Source organism: Amblyomma maculatum, chromosome 7 (genome assembly GCF_055883805.1).
Source record: "Amblyomma maculatum isolate TAMU_Amacu chromosome 7, ASM5588380v1, whole genome shotgun sequence".
NCBI lineage: Eukaryota > Metazoa > Arthropoda > Arachnida > Ixodida > Ixodidae > Amblyomma > Amblyomma maculatum.
The window spans coordinates 79,172,760-79,193,714 of NC_139350.1; the positions used below are offsets into that span (position 1 = coordinate 79,172,760).

Genomic DNA, 20,955 nt, shown 5'->3' on the forward strand with positions numbered 1-20,955 from the left:
TTTTCAGTAGTATGTAACCTCTAGCAGCCAAGTGCGTCTATTTAATTATGCTATATATATATATATATATATATATATATATATATATATATATATATTGTAATGTACTAGGCGACGACGAAGTGAACAGTGCAGGAGCGAAGGAGAAGAAGACGAAGACAGAATAAAGCAGGGCGTTCGAACGAACGGCCGTGTTTCTGCTTGTTCAGTCTTTACAATGGCGCAGTCGATGAACGTCGGGCCCGACCCGGACCTCCCCGAGCCGCTCCTCTTCCGAAGCGGCCGGGCAGTCGCACGACCGGCTCACTCGGCGCCCGGAACTTCTATTCCGACCGACAACGGCGTCCATGCCTCCTCGGCGGATTCGGCTCTGGCGGCCCTCCTTCCCGAAGTGCTCACCACCCTCCGGGAGGTAACCGCCACTTTCGCCGCAGCGCTTGGCCGCGTCTCGATGTTCTCTGGGTGCCCAGTACCACCGGTACCGCTTCCGGAGTTCCGTGGCTTCTCTGATGACGCCGAAGCATGGGTCGAACTTGTCGACGCTGCTGCCCGGCGTTCCGCCTGGTCCCCAGCTACCACGCTCGCCGTCGCGGAAGACCATCTCCGTGGTGCCGCCCGCGCCTGGCACCAGTACGAAGGCCGCCGCTACACCACTTGGTCGACCTGGACCTCTGCCCTCCTAGCTGCGTTTACGCCTCTGGCCAGTGCGCACGACGCCAAACTCACGACGATGAGAGCGCGGCGTCAGGCTCCAGGTGAAGATGTCGCACTTTACATTTATGATAAGGTCCGCCTTCTTCAGGCCTGCAACATCGAGTGGCCCGCATCTGCAGCCAAACACTACATTGTTGACGGGCTTCACGATGCCACCCACGCATCGATTATGTCCACACAGGACACTGACAGCCTCTCAATCTTTGTCTACCGAGCGGCCTCCTTGCATGACACCTCCAGTCGTCGCGGGACCATTGCTGCCGCCGGGACATCTGCCGCAGCGCCACAGCAACGCTTTTCGTGCGGACAACAGGGCCACATGTACAAGGATTGTCCTCATGCTGCCCGCCCACGCATACAATTCCAGAACCACCCTCGTCCCTTCCTGCCGGTTCATGTTGACGGCATCGGCGAGTTGACCGCACTGGTTGACACCGGAGCTCAGCGAACGGCATTGCTTCGACGTCATGCACCGGGCCCGATGAGTCAATGGACCTCGTCTCCTCTGCAAGGCTTGGGGGGAAGCGCTGTTCCCGTCGGTGCAATCGATATCTGCATCCGGACTGAGGCTGGCAGCAAGGTCCTGGTGAGCGTCCCGGTGTTTGCGGACTTGCCTGCTGATCTCATCTTGGGCGCAGACTACCTCCTGTCCGGGGACGTGGCTCTGTCAATTGAAAACGGCGAAGTGCAGCTCCGCTCGTGCCGTACCGCTTCTAGCCCGCCCGTGGACGAGCATCCTAAAAGTGAGGTTAACCGCATGCAACACCAACAAGAAGCAGTGCAACACCCAAAGAAAGCCTCCGTTTCTCGAGAGCGGATGAGTGGAACTGTGAAATGGTTTAACGTGGTAGGCGGCTATGGCTTCATCAACCGAACTGACACTGGCGAGGACATTTTTGTCCACCGCAACGCGTTACAACACTCCCGTAAACTTTGCCGCATCCGAAAAGGGCAGGAAGTTGAATGTGAAGTAATTCCAGGGGAAAAAGGCCTCACTGCGGCCAATGTCAGTGTGCTAGATGGGAATTCCGCGCAGAAACGTCGCGAGTTCGTCGGGAAAGTAGGAACCCACACCTACCGGCGTACTCAGGGAAGCTGTACACGGCACGGTGCTTCCGGTGAAAACGATGGCAACAGCAAGAAGTATTGTGGTGAAGTTTCTTCAATTTTTGTCACCACTGCGGATGCCTCACGATGGCAGTTCCAGATCAGGGAAAAACATCGAATACCGCGCAAGGAGAGCAAGTCAACAGCAAATAACTGGCATTGGAGAAACGTTCAGGAGCATGACTATCATCAAGGCCTCGGCAGAACGCCCAAGCGGCAACTGCCCAAAGAGTCCCGCATAGAGAGCAACGCACCAATCGGTGAAAGATACAATAAGCAAAGATTATTGATGCGAATATCATCCTGGCAACACAGGAGGACAGCCCCCCAGAAAAACGCCATGTGCAGCAGATGAGATGTCTGCGATGTGGTGGTGCTCCAATTAAGGACGAGCGCAGTCGTGGCCAAGTGTAATGTACTAGGCGACGACGAAGTAAACAGTGCAGGAGCGAAGGAGAAGAAGACGAAGACAGAATAAAGCAGGGCGTTCGAACGAATGGCCGTGTTTCTGCTTGTTCAGTCTTTACAATATATATATATATATATATATATATATATATATATATATATATATATATATATATATATATATATATATATATATATATATACATATACATATACATATTATGTTCAGGGGGTCACCTTTACAAACTTAGAATCTATTGATGTCGACGTTTAGGTCGTAGCACGTCACTGAGGCACGACCTTTCTGATGATGCAAACGTGATGACGACGCGTTATCACATTTACATTTGTGCCCTACCTGAACTATTTGAGCTTCAACCCCCTCCCTATATATATATTTCATAAAAGTCTTCCAGAGGCCCTATTCTCGACACACATGGCTGCCGTTCGGCGCCATTTTTTTCCTCTGATTGGTTCTCAGAACAGTCACGTGTTTCAAATTTGTGGCGCGAACTTTCAGTGTGTCGAAATGGCTTTTTGCGTTGACGCAAAAATAACGTGAGTGTGAAAGCGGATTTTTAGCAGCGGCATTCATGATGCATGGAGGGTATATATAAGTAATTGTGGAGGGAAAACAGAGGTATATATAATAGAAAGGGAAGCACTTACGCTTGTATTACGAATGGGCTGAAATGAACCGCCCACTGTCAAGAGCCGACTCCTGAAATCTGATTGGCTGACGTTGTGTAGCGGAAAACACGTCATGCATAAACAATTAATGATGATGTCAAAATGACGATTTGTTACATATAGGATGTTCTGCCATTGAAGTGGCGGCCGCGAAAAAAAACATGGCGAATTCGACTTGCAGTGTAGGCGGCTGTTAGCTCACCGCAGTTTGGTCGACGATTTGGTGGGTGGAGAAGTGGGCTGACACATCTTGTTGTAATTGCAGAAAGCACTTAAACGACGTCATAAGGGACCTTTTGAGCTGCGTCATCTTTTAGAGGATTAATAATGAAGACGCAGATTTACAGCCGCACGAGGGTCGTAGCTACCGTCCCGTTGCAAATGCTTTGCTTCCATAGAGAAACCATCGATCCGCGCAGTCGTTGCCAAGCGCAGCAATGCGGCCCGCTAACTCAAGCGGTTGATCTGCGCGAGACGAGGCATTTCAGAGAGCAACAGAAAGGAAAGTGCGTCGAGTTGTTGTAGGTTGTTCATGATCGTTTAGTGAGCGCTCTTTAACACAGAGAAAAAGAAAAGAAGAGAAATAAAGGCGCCAGTCCCGTGTTTTCTCCTCTTCGTCTCTGGGTTAAACAGCGCCCACCAAGCCATCATGAATTTCTGAGAGGACCGCGATGCTTTCTAATTAACTGTCTGATCGGTTCGTGAGTACAACCTGAGGGGTCATATGGTGCGATGGCTGTGCAGTAACTTCGCGCGACAGGCAGTGAGAGATTACCAAATACTGTATTAAACGTCGGCCCTAAACACTGCCTTTTTTTGCCTTGCACTATGCACTCACTGCAATGTTATTGAATTGAACAGCCTTTCCACAATGGGAAAAGCCAGCAAAAATACTTACAGCTTCTATTATAATAAAGCAATGTATGTTGCATGTACATGGCACATGTTTGCTTGCCATATAGGACGCGTTTTATATATAAAGTTTTGTTTTAAAATGCATGCGGGCTCACCATTTACTCATTTTTTAGAAAGAAATAAGTACTCCAGAGCACATTATGACGGTACGCTCTTGTCATATAATGTATTTGAGTGATTTGTGTTGATTGCTTTTTTTTTAATAGAGCCTGAAAATAATCTCCCTTTATTGATTTGCATTTTACCGTTTCGACAGTAAGGAATATGCGCACGTGGCGCCGCCCTAGCTTCATACCACGATTTCCTCAGTCCTCTTTCGCTTTCTTTCTTTATTGTCCGTTTATCCCCATCTGCACGTGTATGGTAGACTGGGCATCGCCTTATTACCCTTCCTGCTATTCCGTTCTTCTGTTTTTATCTTTCGCGGACTTCTTTTGCGTTTCGCAAAAGCTTTTAGCACGCCAGCGCATGAAACTTTAACCGACTAGGTGTAAGGCCCAGCATATGCCTTACACTTCGTGTGTGTATGTGGAAGACTCTCTCTCTCTGCCTTCATCTGTCTCTGCGCTGCTATCCGCGCTCTGCACAACTCAAGCCGACTCAATATGTTAGAAACTTAGGCAGACTTAGTGACCTGATGGTAGCTGCTGGTAATAACGTGGCTTTTCGAAAAAGGTGGGTAGCACAGCCAGTAACGAACAGTAATTGATACTTTAAGACTGCGAGCGTTCTCCTCAGACATGGGCCATGCCGGCAGCTGCACCGGCACCTCTTCGGCAGTGCTGGTGCTACTTTGGAAATCTGTCGATTTTTTTTTTTCTGTTTACGACCAAGTCTTTAATTCCTGCATTTAAAAGCCGCTGATAAGTAAACGCGAGAGGTCATCGGCGCTTATGAACAGCAATGCTACTTTCCGCTCCCATTTTGCACCACTGCGAATTATCCGTTGCCGTTGTTGCCCTTCAGCTGAAACTAGCGCAGATTTTTCGTGCGTAGCTGATGCCGAATGTTCGACTGCAAGTACGTCATGACACACTGATACGGCAACGCCACAACATACTTCACTCACCTCACTGCAACCCGAGGCTTCCGAATCACGGAATGCACCGCAGCGTATCGGTTCCTGCAGGAGCATCGTCGTTTTTCATACTTAGCGCCAATATACAGTAGCAGACGACAGCGCGCTTTTTTATGTCTCTTTATTTGTGTTTTTTTTTTCAGAATGCGTAACCCGATTGTGTGCTTACGTAACCTGGCACCGTCCTAATACTGCACACGGCACGCCTACGTCACAATTTTGACAAAATTGCGAATTGTCGAGGATAGGGCCCCAGGATCCAGAAATATGTGTAAGGCGAGGTAGGGGCGCACAAACGAAAACAACGGTTTATTTCCGATGTTTCGGCCGGGTCCCGATATATATATATATATATATATATATATATATATATATATATATATATATATATATATATATATATATATATATATATCTAATATAATATAATATATATATATTTATTACATGTAAAGGTTTCTTTACCGCAAAAATACATGAAATGGAGGTTGCCGAAGATGCCTTGCTTCTTTGCAATTCGTATTTCGCGGGCATTATTTGGATATCGGAAAAAACGCACACGGAAGGGTTTCTTTATCGTAAATACATAAAATGGAGGTATATGAGGATGCCTTCTAACTTTTCACATCAAATGTATTGTCTAAACAGCTTATTCAATAGTTTAGAAAAATTGTAGTAATTACTAATTATTAATTGGAAAACAAAAATTTCTTGCGGTGCGCAAGACGGCTGGCATTATGCAAATGGTTTTCACTGCCTACCTCAAATATTTATTTTAACCCTTAGCTAAAGTTAACTTAGGCACCCTGCGTATACCAACCGTACCATACCATACCATACCATACCATACCATACCATACCGTACCATACCATACCGTACCATACCGTACCATACCATACCGTACCATACCATACCATACCATACCACACCATATCTTACCTTACCTTACCATATCATACCATACCATATCATATACCATACCGTACCATACCATACCATACCATACCATACCATATCATATTAGCATGTCATATTAGCATAGCATCAGCATACCTTGTCATGTCGCACCGCCGGAGTAGCGCAGTGGTTAAGGCGCTCGACTACTGAGCCCAAGGAAGCGGGATCGAATCCCGGCTTCGAAGGCTGCGTTTCGATAGAGGCGAAAAGTAAGGCGCCCGTGTGCTGTGCGATGTCAGTGCACGTTAAAGAACCCCAGGTGGTCGAAATTTCCGGAGTCCTCTACTACGGCGTCTCTCATAGCCTGAGTCGCTTTGGGACGTTAAACCCCACAAACCAAACCAACCAAACCTTGCCATGTCACGTAATATGAATAATACTTAATTATTCGCTTTCCTCACTTCAAACGATAGCCTAAGGCGCGGATACCAAGACCCGTAGGCGCTAGGGTGCCTCGATTAAATTATCAAGGGGCTTTAGCTGTTTTAGCTACTTTAGCCTCGATCACGGTGTAAGAATATTTAGGTGGGGACACAGCACGGCCGAGGCACTGGACGCAAGTTTCCAGATAAACTACCAGTCACGGTCCTCCGAACCGGGCCGCTGATCGCAGCGTCAGCGTCGATGTAGCGGTGAATCTTCACTGGAAGAAAAAACACATAAATCGACGACGCCGTTGCGATAGCAACCTGCTGATATCGCGCGGCGCGTTTCTCCTGCATGAGCCGTTTGCATGGCCCGAACTGTTTCCCCGTCTTCGCCAGAAGCATCACCGTAGCACTTTATTCTTAAGCCGTGCCCACTGCATCACTGCAGAAGCGAAGTCCAGAATAATTTATTAGCTTGTCAATACTATTGACGTAATTTATTTCTAACAACGAAGTGAAGAAAAGGTTGAAGTAGCACTTAATATTTAAATATTGGGGAGTGAGTACTACATTACTCAATCATTAAGTCATCGTTATTGAATTGAAGGCGCCGGAGTAACAGTTTTCTCACTTTGGATAGCGTAATTATAGAGCAGGGAAAGCGAATCCTGCGTTCGGTTGAGCGAATGGGAGAAAAATATAAAAATTCATAGGGTATTCTTAACCACTTAATGAAGGAAATGCAACAGCGCCCCGTACTGCTTCTCTATCGAATAAATCACTAACGTGGAAACTGAGTAAAAGAATGGAATAAGCAAGCAACGAAAAGTACGGTCGAGTTATGTGTACGAAAACCGGAAGAAATGCTGCCGTGATTTAAGGCTTTTTTTGCCTCAAGCAAGCTCAACTGTCTTCAATATTTGCACGAATCCTGACTGCACGATCTATCTATCTATTTATGTTCATCAACTGATTTATACTGTTCGCCAATCTCTAACGTAGATTCAAAAAAGCTGTTAACCGTAATTTTACCTCTATTGTTTGGTATTGAATAAATGATACTAGGTGTTTTTTTTCCCCTGTTGTGAAATTCTCTTCCCCTCTGTACTGTACCCAATACCCTGAGGATAAAAGAATAAGGGAACGGAAAAAAGAAGCTAAGAGAATTAATGGTAAAGAGGAAGTGAGAGGGGGGGGGGGGGGGGGGGATTCAGTGGGAGTTGGCAGAATCCAGTTAGCGGACCTCTAATTTAGGGAAGGAATAAAGTAAGGAGCAAACTAAGGATGAGCGGGCACACTGATGGGCGAACAAAAGATGCAAAGTCAAAGAACAAATGAAACGACCGAAGGTTAATGCTTTGTTGTCAAAGTGCCGTCGCTTATGCGTGCAGCAGGTTCAAATTCCGCGCGAAACATTATTCGCCTTCTGCGCTTTTATTTAAGCATTCACGAAGCTACAGATTGATAAAAGTGCGCTGACTAATGGTCCTAGACAAAAACAACGCGGCAAAAATATTTTTCTCTCATCATCGGCCACAGTGTACGAGAAAATGGCTCTCAAAAAGCGTGTATTCACCATAGAAAAGCATTGCCTCCCACTACGTCACAGGCCGCTGAGTGAACTGCCATCTCGTACGGCTTAGAGTAACTAGGGGACTTTATCTGGAACCGGCGCGGTACGCTGTGTCCCCACCTATATATCTTGCACCGTGGCCTCGATGTTGCCCGCGCGTCTATAACTACTATATAGGGAAAGCCTTTACCTGCGCGCCGCTGAACGGCGGCGGCGCGCGGAGCAACATCGAGGCACCCTACGAAGGTGCAGTGATGCGGCGCCATCTATGTACTAAAATAAGAACACTTTAATTTAGCGTTTGATGGGTTTTGGATAGATGGCAGCAGCAAGTAATCTTCTTGAATTTTTTCGTGCGAACTGTCACAATCTAAAAACGTTGAACTGTCACAGGAACCTGAAATGATGCAGAGCAAATGGTTCGGAACGACGAAAAAACAGGATTGGAAGGAAAAAATACAAACTGATGTTTAAGTCATTAGACACGGTGGAACTCGCCACTGCCTCGACACAAAAGGGCTGATATATTATCCATTCTCTGTCATAACCGCCAAGATGAGAGAATGCGGACCGTCAAGTTAAAGGCCATCGTGAAAGATATAAATGTTCCGTCGGCTGACCCACACTACGATGAGATAGCGGCTACTAGCAGTGCTGTAGCTAGACTTTTTTTTTTTTTTTTTTTTTCGATGGGGGCTGACGTTGCTGCCCAGTTTCCTCCGTATTGAGCACTCTGTCACCAAAATGTCAACCCTCAACTACGCCATAAAAGCTACGTGCTAGGATGCAAAGACTGCACGGAAGAGTAATACTGCACGGTGCTTTTGTTCTATCGATGATCCTGCGCATGAATTGATTCAGACGAAAATCGTTTGTTTAAGTTAGCAAACGCAGACCGGAAAATACATCACAGCTAGTTTTCCAGGCATGCAATTAACGTTAGTTCGAATGCGCAATCTTCCTAACGGATAAAAGGTAATTGTAGTTCTGTCCAGGTGCCGATGATAATATCGCGCTTGTCCGCTAAAGAACTGAGGTGATACGAACGTTCTTTCAGCTGCCAGCTTCAACAAGCTTTCCGCCGAATCATGCACAGTCCTTAAAAGCACCGAAATTCAGTGCGAACAAGGGCCCGGACAGAGAGAATTGAAGAAATTGAACTTTGGTCTCCGTTGTATGACAGCACGAAACAATTTTGGGGGGGGGGGGGGGGGCTGTAGCTCCATAAGTCCTTCCCCTTGCTACTATACCGTACTGCGCTATAGTGACAGCTCGTCTTGAGCGGGACATACTCCGCCTATTCGGGGTAGCGGCTCGTGCTCTGAAATTTCACTACTTCTGTAAGCAAGAAAGCTCTGCAACATGGAAATGTGCCTGTATTGCTTATTTAAAAGCCTACCTCATACCAGGTAGAGACTTTTGTGCCTCTTACTGTGCACATAATTTCCTCACGCAGAAAGCACCCCTCATCTGCCCGCGCAGCGATGAAGACGGCACCACAAGAGTCTCCAGTGGTAGGCTGCCTTGTCTGAAAAATTATAGCGCCGTTTAATTACATCATGCCCCCAACCACAATCCCTGGCTGAATGATATCAGCAGTCCAGGCGTCGGAGGTATGGACATGAGCAGGACCGACTCCCGCGTTCCCTTCGAGTGGAACTCCAGATTTGTATCTTGATCCGTTCTCTTGAATATTTTTTACATTTAGCTGCGACATAGAGAGCATAAATATATGCTCACTGCAAAAAAAGTTCTTTGTACATTAATGCAGTCGCGGCTACGCGCCCTGCAAGGAGATATCGCTGTCCATGCAGATGTTCCTGTAGATGTAATTCAGAGCGCAGGGCTATAAAGGACGCGCCAATACCCTAAAAAGAGCGTTCAAAACACGCGACTATGATATATGCATCTAATCAAGCACCTGTCTGAAACTTCTTAGTATAAAAAAAAATGCAGTGGTTTAGCTCAGCTAGGCCGGGAAATTCGTAGCGGAAGCTTGGGTTTGGCTCGGTTGAGCTTGGCTATCTGATATGTTAGGATGCTCCGGTTAAGCAACTAAGACACTGTCGCACTTTTCGATGTGTGTAAATCACATGTTTATTCGATGTTACGCTTTATGGACACGAAGACTGATCGGTGGTCTGTAAAGTAGTTTGCCATCGTCTCAATTTTAAATACACAATATCTAAACGTGATTTGCCTCTCTTTGATACACAATATCAATGATGGTTCTCCATCGGGTAGTAGAACGTGATGATTTGATGCCAAATTTATGTCGAGCTTCACCGTCATACACTCGCTGAGCTTCGACTTCATGCTATACTTCATGCTGGACGACCATCTCCTTGCAGTTCGGCAGCGACTGGACGTGCGAGACTTGGCGCCGTCGCTTAGCGAGACGTGCTTCCCGCTCTTCAGGCGCCTCCGACGGTCGCTCAGCCTTCCTTGCTTCATTCGCCCTTCGCCTGGCTGCCTCGCGCCATGCGATGAGTTCTGGATCCGTCGACGCTTCTTCGCGTAGCCTCCGCTGATGCCGTTAACAAAAGTATGTATGTGCGCTCGCTGTCCACCTGTTCATACACTGCGCGTCTATCTAGCACGCGCCGCGGCTTGTATTCTTAGCGGCGCGTGATCATCACGATCACGAGCGATGATCATAGCGGATCGTGACGTCACTCATGGGTGCCACGAGTAAACCGGCGCGGTTCGGCGCTACCAGTTGTCATGGTAACGACGCATGAGTAGTTATGGCTCCGGCTGGGCACCATGAAATGCTCTTCTTCGCCCAATCTAGCTTTCGTTACCAAAATTGTAGAGGTTCAACTATCACTGAACCAAGTTTCACGAGCGTAAGGCCTCGGCCGCAGCGGCAGTCGCTGCCGCCGCTTCGATCTTGGCTCCCTTCCGATCGTATAGTGAGCTTTTCGGCAACGGACTAGTCTGGCTTCTCGTTGTTCGATGGTCTCGGTGTCTGGCACGACTGCGGTCATTGTCTAACGAGTGGCTTTCTCTGCACCTCGCCGCCCCTTTTTGTCGCATCGCCTGGTCGATTCGCCTGACATTACGTTCGCAGACCTCGGCCGTATTCACCTAGGTGGCTTATGTGTATGGCATATTAACGTGGGTTAAAAGCGGCGCAGATGAAACTTGATGAAAACGACGATGTTTGCTGCACAGCGTGAGCAATTGCATAGTCATCGGCTGCGGTGACAGCATAGAGCTCTCTAGCCTGGGCCATGGAAGCTGATGTGTTTGTTATGACGCGGGTTCGAAATCCAATCGCGGCAGTGTTTTTGATAGATGTGGCGAGGGGCAGATAAAACTGGCGCACACGCAGCACCTAGCTTGCGCAGATGAAGGACATTTGAGAATGAAGACGACGTTTGCTGCAAAGCGCGAGAGTTCAAAATCAAATGTTCCGAGGTTGAGGTTTGCTTTCGTTTGGTGGGTTTAACGTCCCAAAAGCGACGGAGACTATGAAAGACGCCGTAGTGGAGGACTCCGGATATTGCGACTATCTGGGGTTCTTTAACGGGCACTGATATCGCACAGCACACGGACGCCACGCCGTTTCGCCGCCATCGAAACGCAGCCGCCAGCGGTCGGGTTCGAACCTGGGTACGGAATGGAAGGTTTGTCTGATGCTGGTGTCGGGGCGAAATACCCAATTCATTATGATAAAATCGATCCGAAATCGAAAATAAAACGTTTGAGAACACGGTACCTGGTATCTCAAAGAACAATTTCCAAGAATTTCTTGAAATAAACCCAAAGAAAGACTAGAATAGTAAGGTTACTGCCATGGCGAATATATTTTGCTGTAAAGTACTTCTAATTGTATAACTAACTACATAAACCTCGCTAATATCAATGGGGAGTTCAAAGTCGCATGCAAAAGCGATATCAGCTTTTATAAATAATAAAAACTGACTTCCTAAAGCCTAAATGTGTAAAAAAAGGAGGGGCTTTTTCCGCTCAAAGCCAAAGTTTAGTGAATGAGCCTAGAAAGTTCGGGGAAAGGCGACGTCCGCTATATAATGACATGCTGCAGCGTCTATGGCGCTGAATTCGAACTGTGTGTGCTGTTGTGTCGCATCAAGCATATTTTATGTGCTGCGTGCAATAAAATAGGCAGTCATTGTCAACTGCGTGCTGATCGGCGGAGCAAAAGAAAACGGAAAAGAAAAGATAACAAGAAAACGCAGTTTGAATTTGGCGCCGTGATTGTAACAAGTCATTAGGGGCGCACGGAGCGTTTTTTGGCGAGCTTACCAACGGTTATAGATATGATTTCTATAAACGTTGAGTTTACTGTGCAATTTCAAGCACTCATTTTCGGTTCTGTGATAAAAGGAGAAGCGCTGGACTTCCTCGCGCACAGAAAATGAGTATTTCTTTGTTTCAAAAACTCAATGGAGTCGTCTTATCGATGGCATCGAACTTTCCATTCGCACTAAGAATTCAACTTGGTTAGTAAAAAATTTGATTGGTGTTAGGTAATTTTTATATAATAAGAACACCTTTTCAAGTAAATTATTTCCAAGGCCAATAGTGTATTAAGTGAAATAAGAGTTCTTCAGAGAGTTCAGCTATAAAAATACGAACACCCAAATTACATGCATAATAAGGTTTACATGCATGCGTGGCTGAAATCTAGAAAAACATTGCGCATATCTCCTTAGAAAAGCGCGGTATCTATACAGATGTCAGCGTTTACACGGTCACTATCAGCTAGTTTCCAGGGTTCACGGATAACAAAAGTATTTTAATGTCATCCTGATAGGTACCCCAAAGGAAACAAAAGTTCAAGATAGTTGCTTAGTATTAGGGCAGATATGGGAAGATAGAGGTATTTGAAGCCGGAATGGCGTAATATTCATTAAAAGCTTGGTTTAGTTTCCTAAATTCCCTGTCAATAACTTTCAGGGCTTAAATAAATGGTAAAAATTCAACTGTGACAAAAAATGTCATCCTGATGGCAGTGGCCACCGCTCCTCTTTAAAACGAACGGACAAACATCTACGCCCATCCATCCCCGAGGCGCCCCAGAGCTGTGCTGATGATTGCTGTCTGCGGAAGAAGCACCATGTCACATATACAAAATTTTCGGTTTGATCGCGCAATAGGACACACTGACCAGCATAATAAGCTCTCGCCACCTCAGCGCTCGTATCAATGACATCAACTGCGCCTTAATGGGCACGTAGCAATTTAGGAAATTAACAAGCTACCGTTTCGAAAATCCTGTACATCATTCAAGCCAGGTTGCCTTGAGCTCGCGTGCGGGGTGAAAAGTCCGCCAATTCTGCTATTTTCTTCCACTGAGGACAGCCGCTAGTGCCCTACCGCTAAATAATTACCATGAGCATCAATACTATTCGCACAAAGCGCCAGGTATATGTTGACAGGATGGCAGAAGCCCTCTGTGGACGTCAAGAATGCCCAGACAGACCTTCCGAAGGAAGATTGTGAAAGTACGGAATCATCCGACCTTAACCTCATCATCAAATGCATTACCTCACCAACCACGGTCTCAGTGAGCCAGAACTCCACAAGAATGTTAAATTCAAAACTCCACATCATTCATACGAGCCATGTGTGCTTACTGATGCCTTAACCAATGCCTAAGTTCTTACGCACGAAATTATACGTGCGCCGCTATACGCCACAGGCCATCTCAGTCAGCAGACTGGTTTGCACAACATACTAGGAGCGGAAATCTCAGTACACCATGAAGCTCAGTACCACCATTTGACCACGTTTCGCCAAGGCCATACCCCACTGTGAAGCCTTGGCTATCAGCACTTCGCGTCTCTAACCACTCACTAAATCGATCACTGCGTGTCAGTCCATACCACACGCCGGCAATTCGCCTTATAATAGGGCCCTTGATTCGACTTAATCGAATAGGCAAGGTCGAGGTCCCCAGGTCTTGGTTCGAAAGCCTCCTGTTGTGGATGACGATGAGAAGAGACGATACGCGATTAGAGGAAAGACGGGAATTTATTTTACTCAGCGACAAGAGTCAAGAATATGCACTTCAGAGAGAAGCAGAAGACGAAACCAAACACTCATGCCGTACGGCAGGCTGAAAGAGTCTAGCGTACCCAGTTTCCAAATGGGACAATTAACGTAGCTGCTTAAGTGAATTAGTCCAGTCAACTGAACCAACGTGACGACCTCAGCAGGAGGCTTTACTGAAACCGCCTCGCAGCTGTTTGGGGGGCAAGGGTCGGCTGTAGTGGTAGCGATGGCAATTACGTGCTTCTCCAGTGGCAATGGAGATTGAGTACCTGGAGGAGAAAGTCCTAGGTGGACGAGACCGTCGTCGGAGGCCAGCAAGACACCACCCTTACAGGAGACCAAGGCCATCAGATTGCAGCATCATTTGGGAACGGGGTTGCCAACGTCGTTGCTCAGTCCAGGAAGGGAGGCTTTCTCTGAATAGGAGAGAATAATCCGGATGGCCTTACGCCTGTGCAGCTACCGCCTAAGCTGCTGTCTGGCAAATCCATTAATCAGCCATACTGTTCCATATTTTCCATGTCTGGTCATTCACTCCGGTGCGGCCGTTCAAGATTGTTATCTAAAAGCCAGGTTTGCAACCACATGCTTCTCGACCCGCGCCAAAAACCTATACTCCACGACAGCTTTTCTTGGCAGCGCTGGGAAAGCTACGGGGCTGAAACGCATAACATCCCTGCGGAGCTGAATAACGTCCCCGGGTTAGCATTAGTAGCTGCGCTTCAAAGCAAACGAAAATCATAAAAGTTGTTATTTTGACCATATTCTAACATAGTGAAATTACTGTAGTGTTGGAACGTGATTGCGAAGCGTTTTTTTTATTTGCCGGGTTTTCTGGGTTCACGTTCGTATCGGGTCTTGGAGACGCCCGTCACTCTGAAAGAAGATGGCGTTTGCTCTTCGCTGAACGCAATGTAAGTCCGAAACCATACTTCTCCTATTGCCAAAGAAGATCAAAGTGATATTAAAGAACCAGTGATTCAATGTTGGCGAGCGATATGGTGTCCAACGTGTGTGCTGGCGTAAGGAGTAGTCAACCTCAACTCTGCATCTCGTCGGTATATGCCGCAAAGTCAGCGAGCTCACCGGAGTGAGCGTGCCGTCACCAGTGTGCTCTGAAGTTCGCAAAGCGCAGTAAGGTGAAATTGCCATCCGAGCTTGAGTAAAAAACAAAGCAAAAGCGGGAAGACGCAGCTTCAAAGGTACGATACCTTCACTCTCGCTGCTATGAGGCGAAAAGTGTTTCAGTATTATATGCATGACGAAGTTTCGACTGCAACAAAGCTACGGAACGACGTAATAAATGCCCGGGATATACATGAATAGCGCTGTGTCCCCCTTGTGGTCGAGTTTGCTGAGCTTTTGACTTCTCAAAATGAATGTATAACAACTTGCTCAGTTGTCTGCCTTAAAGGACTATAGACTCCTATATTCTGGGTTCGTGTTTTATCATTTGTAATGATGCCTAGGACATTACTGTACACAGATCACCACGTTACATTCGCCTACGACTGCTGAATAATTTATATTTCATTATTTCACTAATTTATATTTATGTTATCCAATTTTGTTTCTCACCTGTTTCGGTTTCGGTTTCGACAGCCGAGCGATAGCTGTGACGTCACAGTCCAGTCTAGGTCACGCGAGGGATGAAAATACAGTGATATGATTATCGCTGTGACATTAGAATTCACTACAAATATAAACCCAGCATGCCTCAAGAATCACAAAAAGTGAAGAGTGAGCGCTTATATCGCGTTTTTTTTTTTTTCATACCACGCATCAAGGCATGATTGTGACGTCCCAGCCAGCTCTCGGCTATCGAAACCGAAACTGGTGAGAAAAGAAAATTCAATTATAAATTATTTAGCGGTCGTAGGCGAAAACTGCGTGCGGATCAAAATACAGGAATTACGCATCAATAACAAGAAGAAATATGGCACCAAAATTTGGTGTCTATAGTCCTTTAAGCCGACAACCGAACATAAGAGTGCGTACATTGCAGATCCTAAACGCTATTGGGCTTGCGATCCGCAAGCGCGAGCGGAATTCTCTTCACTTCTAGAGGGAAACGACATCGTTGACGTGTGGCGCCCACAGTACCTCCGGACAATTCGGGAAATGCGAAAGCAGCAGAAGCAACCACACTTTTAATCACGCATTGTCAGATATATGTCACTGCTTGCATAAAATACCAGAACGCAAGGATGATACATGGAAGTATTATTGCGTAATTTCAGAATGCAATACCGCAGTGTAGTGTCGGGAGCAGTTTGAATTATTCTGCAGAGGCAGGCGAGTAATAGACGAAATGATGCGGTCATACGAGTACGTTGAGTGTCTTGCGCTGCCGACTTCGTCGTGCCATGTGATCGCGATGAAAACCGTTCAGGTGCATCATCCCACGTACGCTGCGGTCCCTTTCCGTTTAGAGCAACGGCACGTGATAAGTCTCGTTGTTCAGGCGGATAGATAGGAGCTGCATGTGTGGGTCTATGCTTTTTTAAAGCTCTGTCCGCCCTAAATCGAAGAGCGCGTCAGAACCACTTTGGGTTCGTTTTTGTATATATCTCCCCGTCAGTAACTATGGATCCAAAGTCCGCACTAGCATTAGTGAAAGAAAACATCTTATATTCCAACAAGTAAGCTGTCGAAACCGCTTTCCTCTGGTCGTAGAAAGAAATCCGAAGCTGCATTGAAAACTAATCTTCATGGAAGCCGGCTGATCGCATTGCATGACGGAGGGAAACATTTGCAGTGGCTCCGCCTTCGTAGCTTTGCTCTCACTACCATGAAATGTTGTAGCGGAATATAGGTGTTCGCCGCAATGAAGCGCTAGCATCTGCAAATCCCCCGCTTCGTGCGCAATTCCGCGCTCTACTTGAAAATCTGCGCTTTCGATTCTACAGTACGATGCGTGCGTCTCATTCATTCATCGCTGCGAAAACCTAGTTTCGTCAGTCGACGCGAAGCGGCGCTCGCAACCAGGACCTAACTTACTCATAGGGGCTGCTTACCGCTCGGTGGAAGAAGCGATCCGACAGCGCCGCTAGGCATATTCAGTGATACTTCTTTAGGCACGGCGCAGCCGCAAGGAGCAGCACTAGTAATAGAGGGACTTTTTATACACTAGCGCTTGGCACACGAGCTTACTTCTGACACACATATACGTTAGCGTCTTTCAAACAACTCTTTTTGGTTGGGGGCACGTCTTTCTAGAGCCCTGCACTTCGAATTCCGCCTGAAGGAGTTGGGCGCGTCGCCGCTACTGCGGGAGCTCTGTAGAACGATAACTCCTCCTCGCAGGGTGTGTAGCCGCGTCGGCAGCAACATGCAAAACACTTCTCTGCGAGTGCATAATTATGCTCTTTTTGCCGTAGCGAAATGCAGAAAATAATCGAGTGAGTGGATCAAAATCCTTATTTGAAGTTGCAGACTAAGAGAGTGCGCGAGTTGGCACCACAACCCTATCATCTGAGTTACCGATCATGCAACGAGGGATTGTTGTCAGCGAAATAAGTTTCTCAACGGCTATTTGTTAGATGAGGCGACCTACCATTAAAGTCTCCTGCGATGCCGCCTCCATAGCTACTTGAGCAGGTGACGCGTATCTCTGTGCTAGGGAAGCATGTAATTCGGGTTCTTTAACGTGCACTGGCATCGCACAGCACACGGGCGCCTTCATTTTCGCCTCCACTGAAAAGCGGCAGCCGCAGCCCGGATTGGATCCCGCATCCTCGGGCACAGAAATGACGTGAACGGGAAAACTGATTTTTTAGCAGCGCTATTCATGATGTCCGGATGGTATTTATAAGTAATTGTAGAGGGAAAACAGAGGTATATATGAAAGAAAGGGAAGCACGTACGTTTGTATTACGAATGGGCTGAAATGAGTTGCCCACTGTCAAGAGCCGACTCCTGAAATCTTGTTGTAATTGCAGAAAGCACTGAAACGACGTCATGAGGACACTTTTCAGCTAAGTCATCTTTAAGGGGATGAATAATGAATACGCAAATTTACAGCCGCACGAGCGTCGTGGCTCTCCTGTTGCAAATGCTTTGCTCTTATAGAGAAACCATCGATCCGTGTCACCGTTGCCAAGCGCAGCAATGCAGCCCGCTAACTCACGTGGTTGATCTGCGCGAGACGAGGCGTTTCAGAGAGCAACAGAAGGGAAAGTTGGGCGAGTTGTTGGTTTTTCATTTAACACAGAGACAAAGAAAAGAATGGAAATAAAGACGCCAGTCCCGTGTTTTATTCTCTGTCTCTATGTTAAACAGCGCCCACCAAAGCATCATGAATTTCAGAAAGCACCGCGATGCTTTCTAATTATCTGTCTGATCGGTTCGTGAGTACAACCTGAGGGGTCATATGGTGCGATGGCTGTGCAGTAACTTCGCGCGACAGGCAGCGAGGGATCACCAAAGACTGTCTTAAACGTCGGCTCTAAACACTGCCTTTTTTGCTTTGCACTATGCACTCGCTGCAATGTTTAATGAATTGAGCAGTCTTTCTACGATGGGAAAAGCAAGCAAAAATACTCACAGCTTCTATTATAATAAAGGATTGTATGTTCCATGTACATGGCACATGTCTGCTTGCCACATGTGATGTGTTTCATATATAAAGTTTTGTTTTAATATGCATGCGGGCTCACCATTTGCTTATATTATAGAAACGAAAGTACTCCGGACCACGTTATGACGGTACGCTCTAATCACATGACCTGGTTGAGTGGCATTTTGTGTTGATTGCTTTTTTTAATAGAGCCTGAAAATAATCTCCCTTTATTGATTTGCATTTTACCGTTTCGACAGTAAGGAATACGCGCGCGCCGTGCCGCCCTAGCTTCATACCACGATTTCCTGAGTCATCTTTCGCTTTCTTTCCGTATACTCCGTTTAACCCCCTCTCAACCAAAAAATTTAAAATTTAACAGACTATAGGCGTAAGACCCAGCGTATGCTATCCACTTTCTCTTTCTCTCTGTGCGTGTGTGTGTGGAAGACTCTCTCTCTGTCTCCCTCCATCTCTCTCTCTGCGCTGCTTTCCGCACTCTACAGAACTCAAGCCTACACAATATGTTCAAAACTTAGGCAGACTTGGTGACCTGACGGTAGCTGGTCATAACACGGCTTTTTGAAAAAGGTGGGCAGCACAGCCAGTGCCTAACTGTACTTGATACTGTGAGGCTGCGAGCGTTGCCTTCAGACATGGACCACGCCAGCTGCGCAGGCGCCTCTTCGTCAGTGCTGGAGCTACTTTTGAAATCTTTCGATGCCTTCTGTTTACGACCAAGTCTTTAAACGTTTTAGTTCCTGCATTTAAAAACCGCTGATAAGTGAACATGAGCGGTTATCGGCGGTTGTGAGGAGCAATGCCACTTTCCGCTCCCATTCTGCGCCAACCCACTGCGCATATTCCGTTGCCTTTCTTGCCCTTCAGCTAAAACTCGCGCAGCCTCTCCGTGCATAGCTGCTGTCGAATGTTCGACCTCAAGTATGTCTTGACACACTGATACGGCAACGCCACAACATACTTCACTCGCCTCACTGCAACCCGAGGCTCCCGAATCACGGAATGCACCGCAGCGGATCAGTTCCTGCAGGAGCATCGTCGTTTTTCATACTTGGCGCCAATATATAGTAGCAGACGGCGCGCTTTTATCTGTCACACTATTTCTCTTTTTCTTTAGAATGCGTAAACTGATTGTGTGCTTACATAACCTGGCACCGTCCTACTGCACACGTCACGCGTACGTCACAATTTGAACAAAATGTTGAATTGTCGAAAATAGGGCCCAGCACAACGAAATACTGGGTGCATTCGATTATCAGTTCCGTACTGCCCGGGACTACTTGCTGACAGCTGTCCGGTGTTCGATTTTGCTCGGGCAGCCCAGAAGTCACGCCCACTGATAAAGCTCGATCCTGGGCCGGCGGTCATTTTTACTTATACTCTGAGCGCATTCTGGATACTTTTGGTGTTTCTGCATACGATATCGTGCGCTAAACACTGACACAATTTCTCTAAGCTGGTGTAAGACGTTTAAATTTTGCTTCTTCGTATTTTTGTCATGAATTTCATTACACATAGTGTTCAAACGCCCGACTACGATTTGTTTGCTGGTGCTGTCGAAAAGTTCGCTTGCCTCGCGATCTTTTCAGCTTGCAGCCCTGAAAGCGTCGCAAGCGAGCCGCTTTGTGCTGGAGCAGCTAACGCGTGTTGCAAATGCTTTTGCAAACGCCTTCGTCTGCTTTCGAGCGCAGTGAGCTGTGCCCTTGGAAGGACTTCGTGAGCAGCAACGGCAAAAAAAGCCTGCCAAACTCAGGTCTGTGAAACGCTACACATTGTTACGTTGCGTTCGCGAAAACCACGGGTTGATTGGCGGCTCTGTATCTATCTTTGATATTACACGTACGCCAAAAGATACACGTGCGCGCGGCGTCATTTTGAAAGAACTGATAGTCAGCATCGTCTGCTAAGAGCGGCTAAAAGCAAACGATGGAGGGAGCTTGCAAGGTACCATGTGACCATGACGCTGCTTCCTGTCAGAGCGGAAGCCGAGTCCTGTCAGCAAGTAGTCCGGGACTGGAAAATCGAATGTATCCACTGACAGTGTGACGCATTTAATCCACATTGCACGCAGACGCTAGCAAAAAGCAGGACGCAGTTGCACCGACACCGCTGTTCACGCATCCCGAAAAAAAAAAAAATAGCATGAAACGCTTCACTCTGAACCTCGGCCATGCCTCGGGCAGCTATGCAGCGGATACTAAATGTAACGAGAGAAGTCGCTAAAAGCAAGGTAGAATATCATTACAAAGGTGAAAAGTTTTTTTTTTCTTAGGCAAAAAAACGTAAGCTAAATGCTTTTATCTTAATCTTAGTGCATTAATTTGTGGTATTACTGCTCGCGGGTGACCTTTGAGTCGTTCATCATCATCATCATCGAGTTGATGTCGCTGCCAGTAGGTTTCTGCGCGCGTTTTATTCCTAGTAACGCGACCTTATACATCGGCCTTAGCACTGGCGCGCCGATGAACAGTTTTTTTTTTCTTCCGCCGTGGCCTTGAACGCGATGATTGGCATCGTTTCATCTCGGCGCTTATGACCGGC

At 46.8% G+C, this 20,955-nt stretch overlaps 1 protein-coding gene across 1 annotated transcript; it reads left to right on the forward strand.

Moving 5' to 3' along the window:
- Nucleotides 1–217: 217 nt before the first annotated feature.
- LOC146183714 (uncharacterized) lies at nucleotides 218–10,332 on the forward strand. Its single transcript, XM_084608412.1, has 2 exons — nucleotides 218–1,457; nucleotides 10,163–10,332. Exons 1-2 carry the CDS (start codon nucleotides 218–220, stop codon nucleotides 10,330–10,332), a joined length of 1,410 nt encoding a protein of 469 aa, XP_084464538.1.
- The last annotated feature ends 10,623 nt before the right edge of the window (nucleotides 10,333–20,955 follow it).

What these genes read in the sequence shown, in the direction of transcription:
- LOC146183714 (XM_084608412.1), top strand. Translation starts at nt 218, where the DNA reads ATGGCGCAGTCGATGAACGTCGGGCCCGACCCGGACCTCCCCGAGCCG. An exon ending in CGTGGACGAGCATCCTAAAA is followed by an intron (nt 1,458 to 10,162) that starts GTGAGGTTAACC and finishes ATCTCCTTGCAG; the next exon opens with TTCGGCAGCGACTGGACGTG.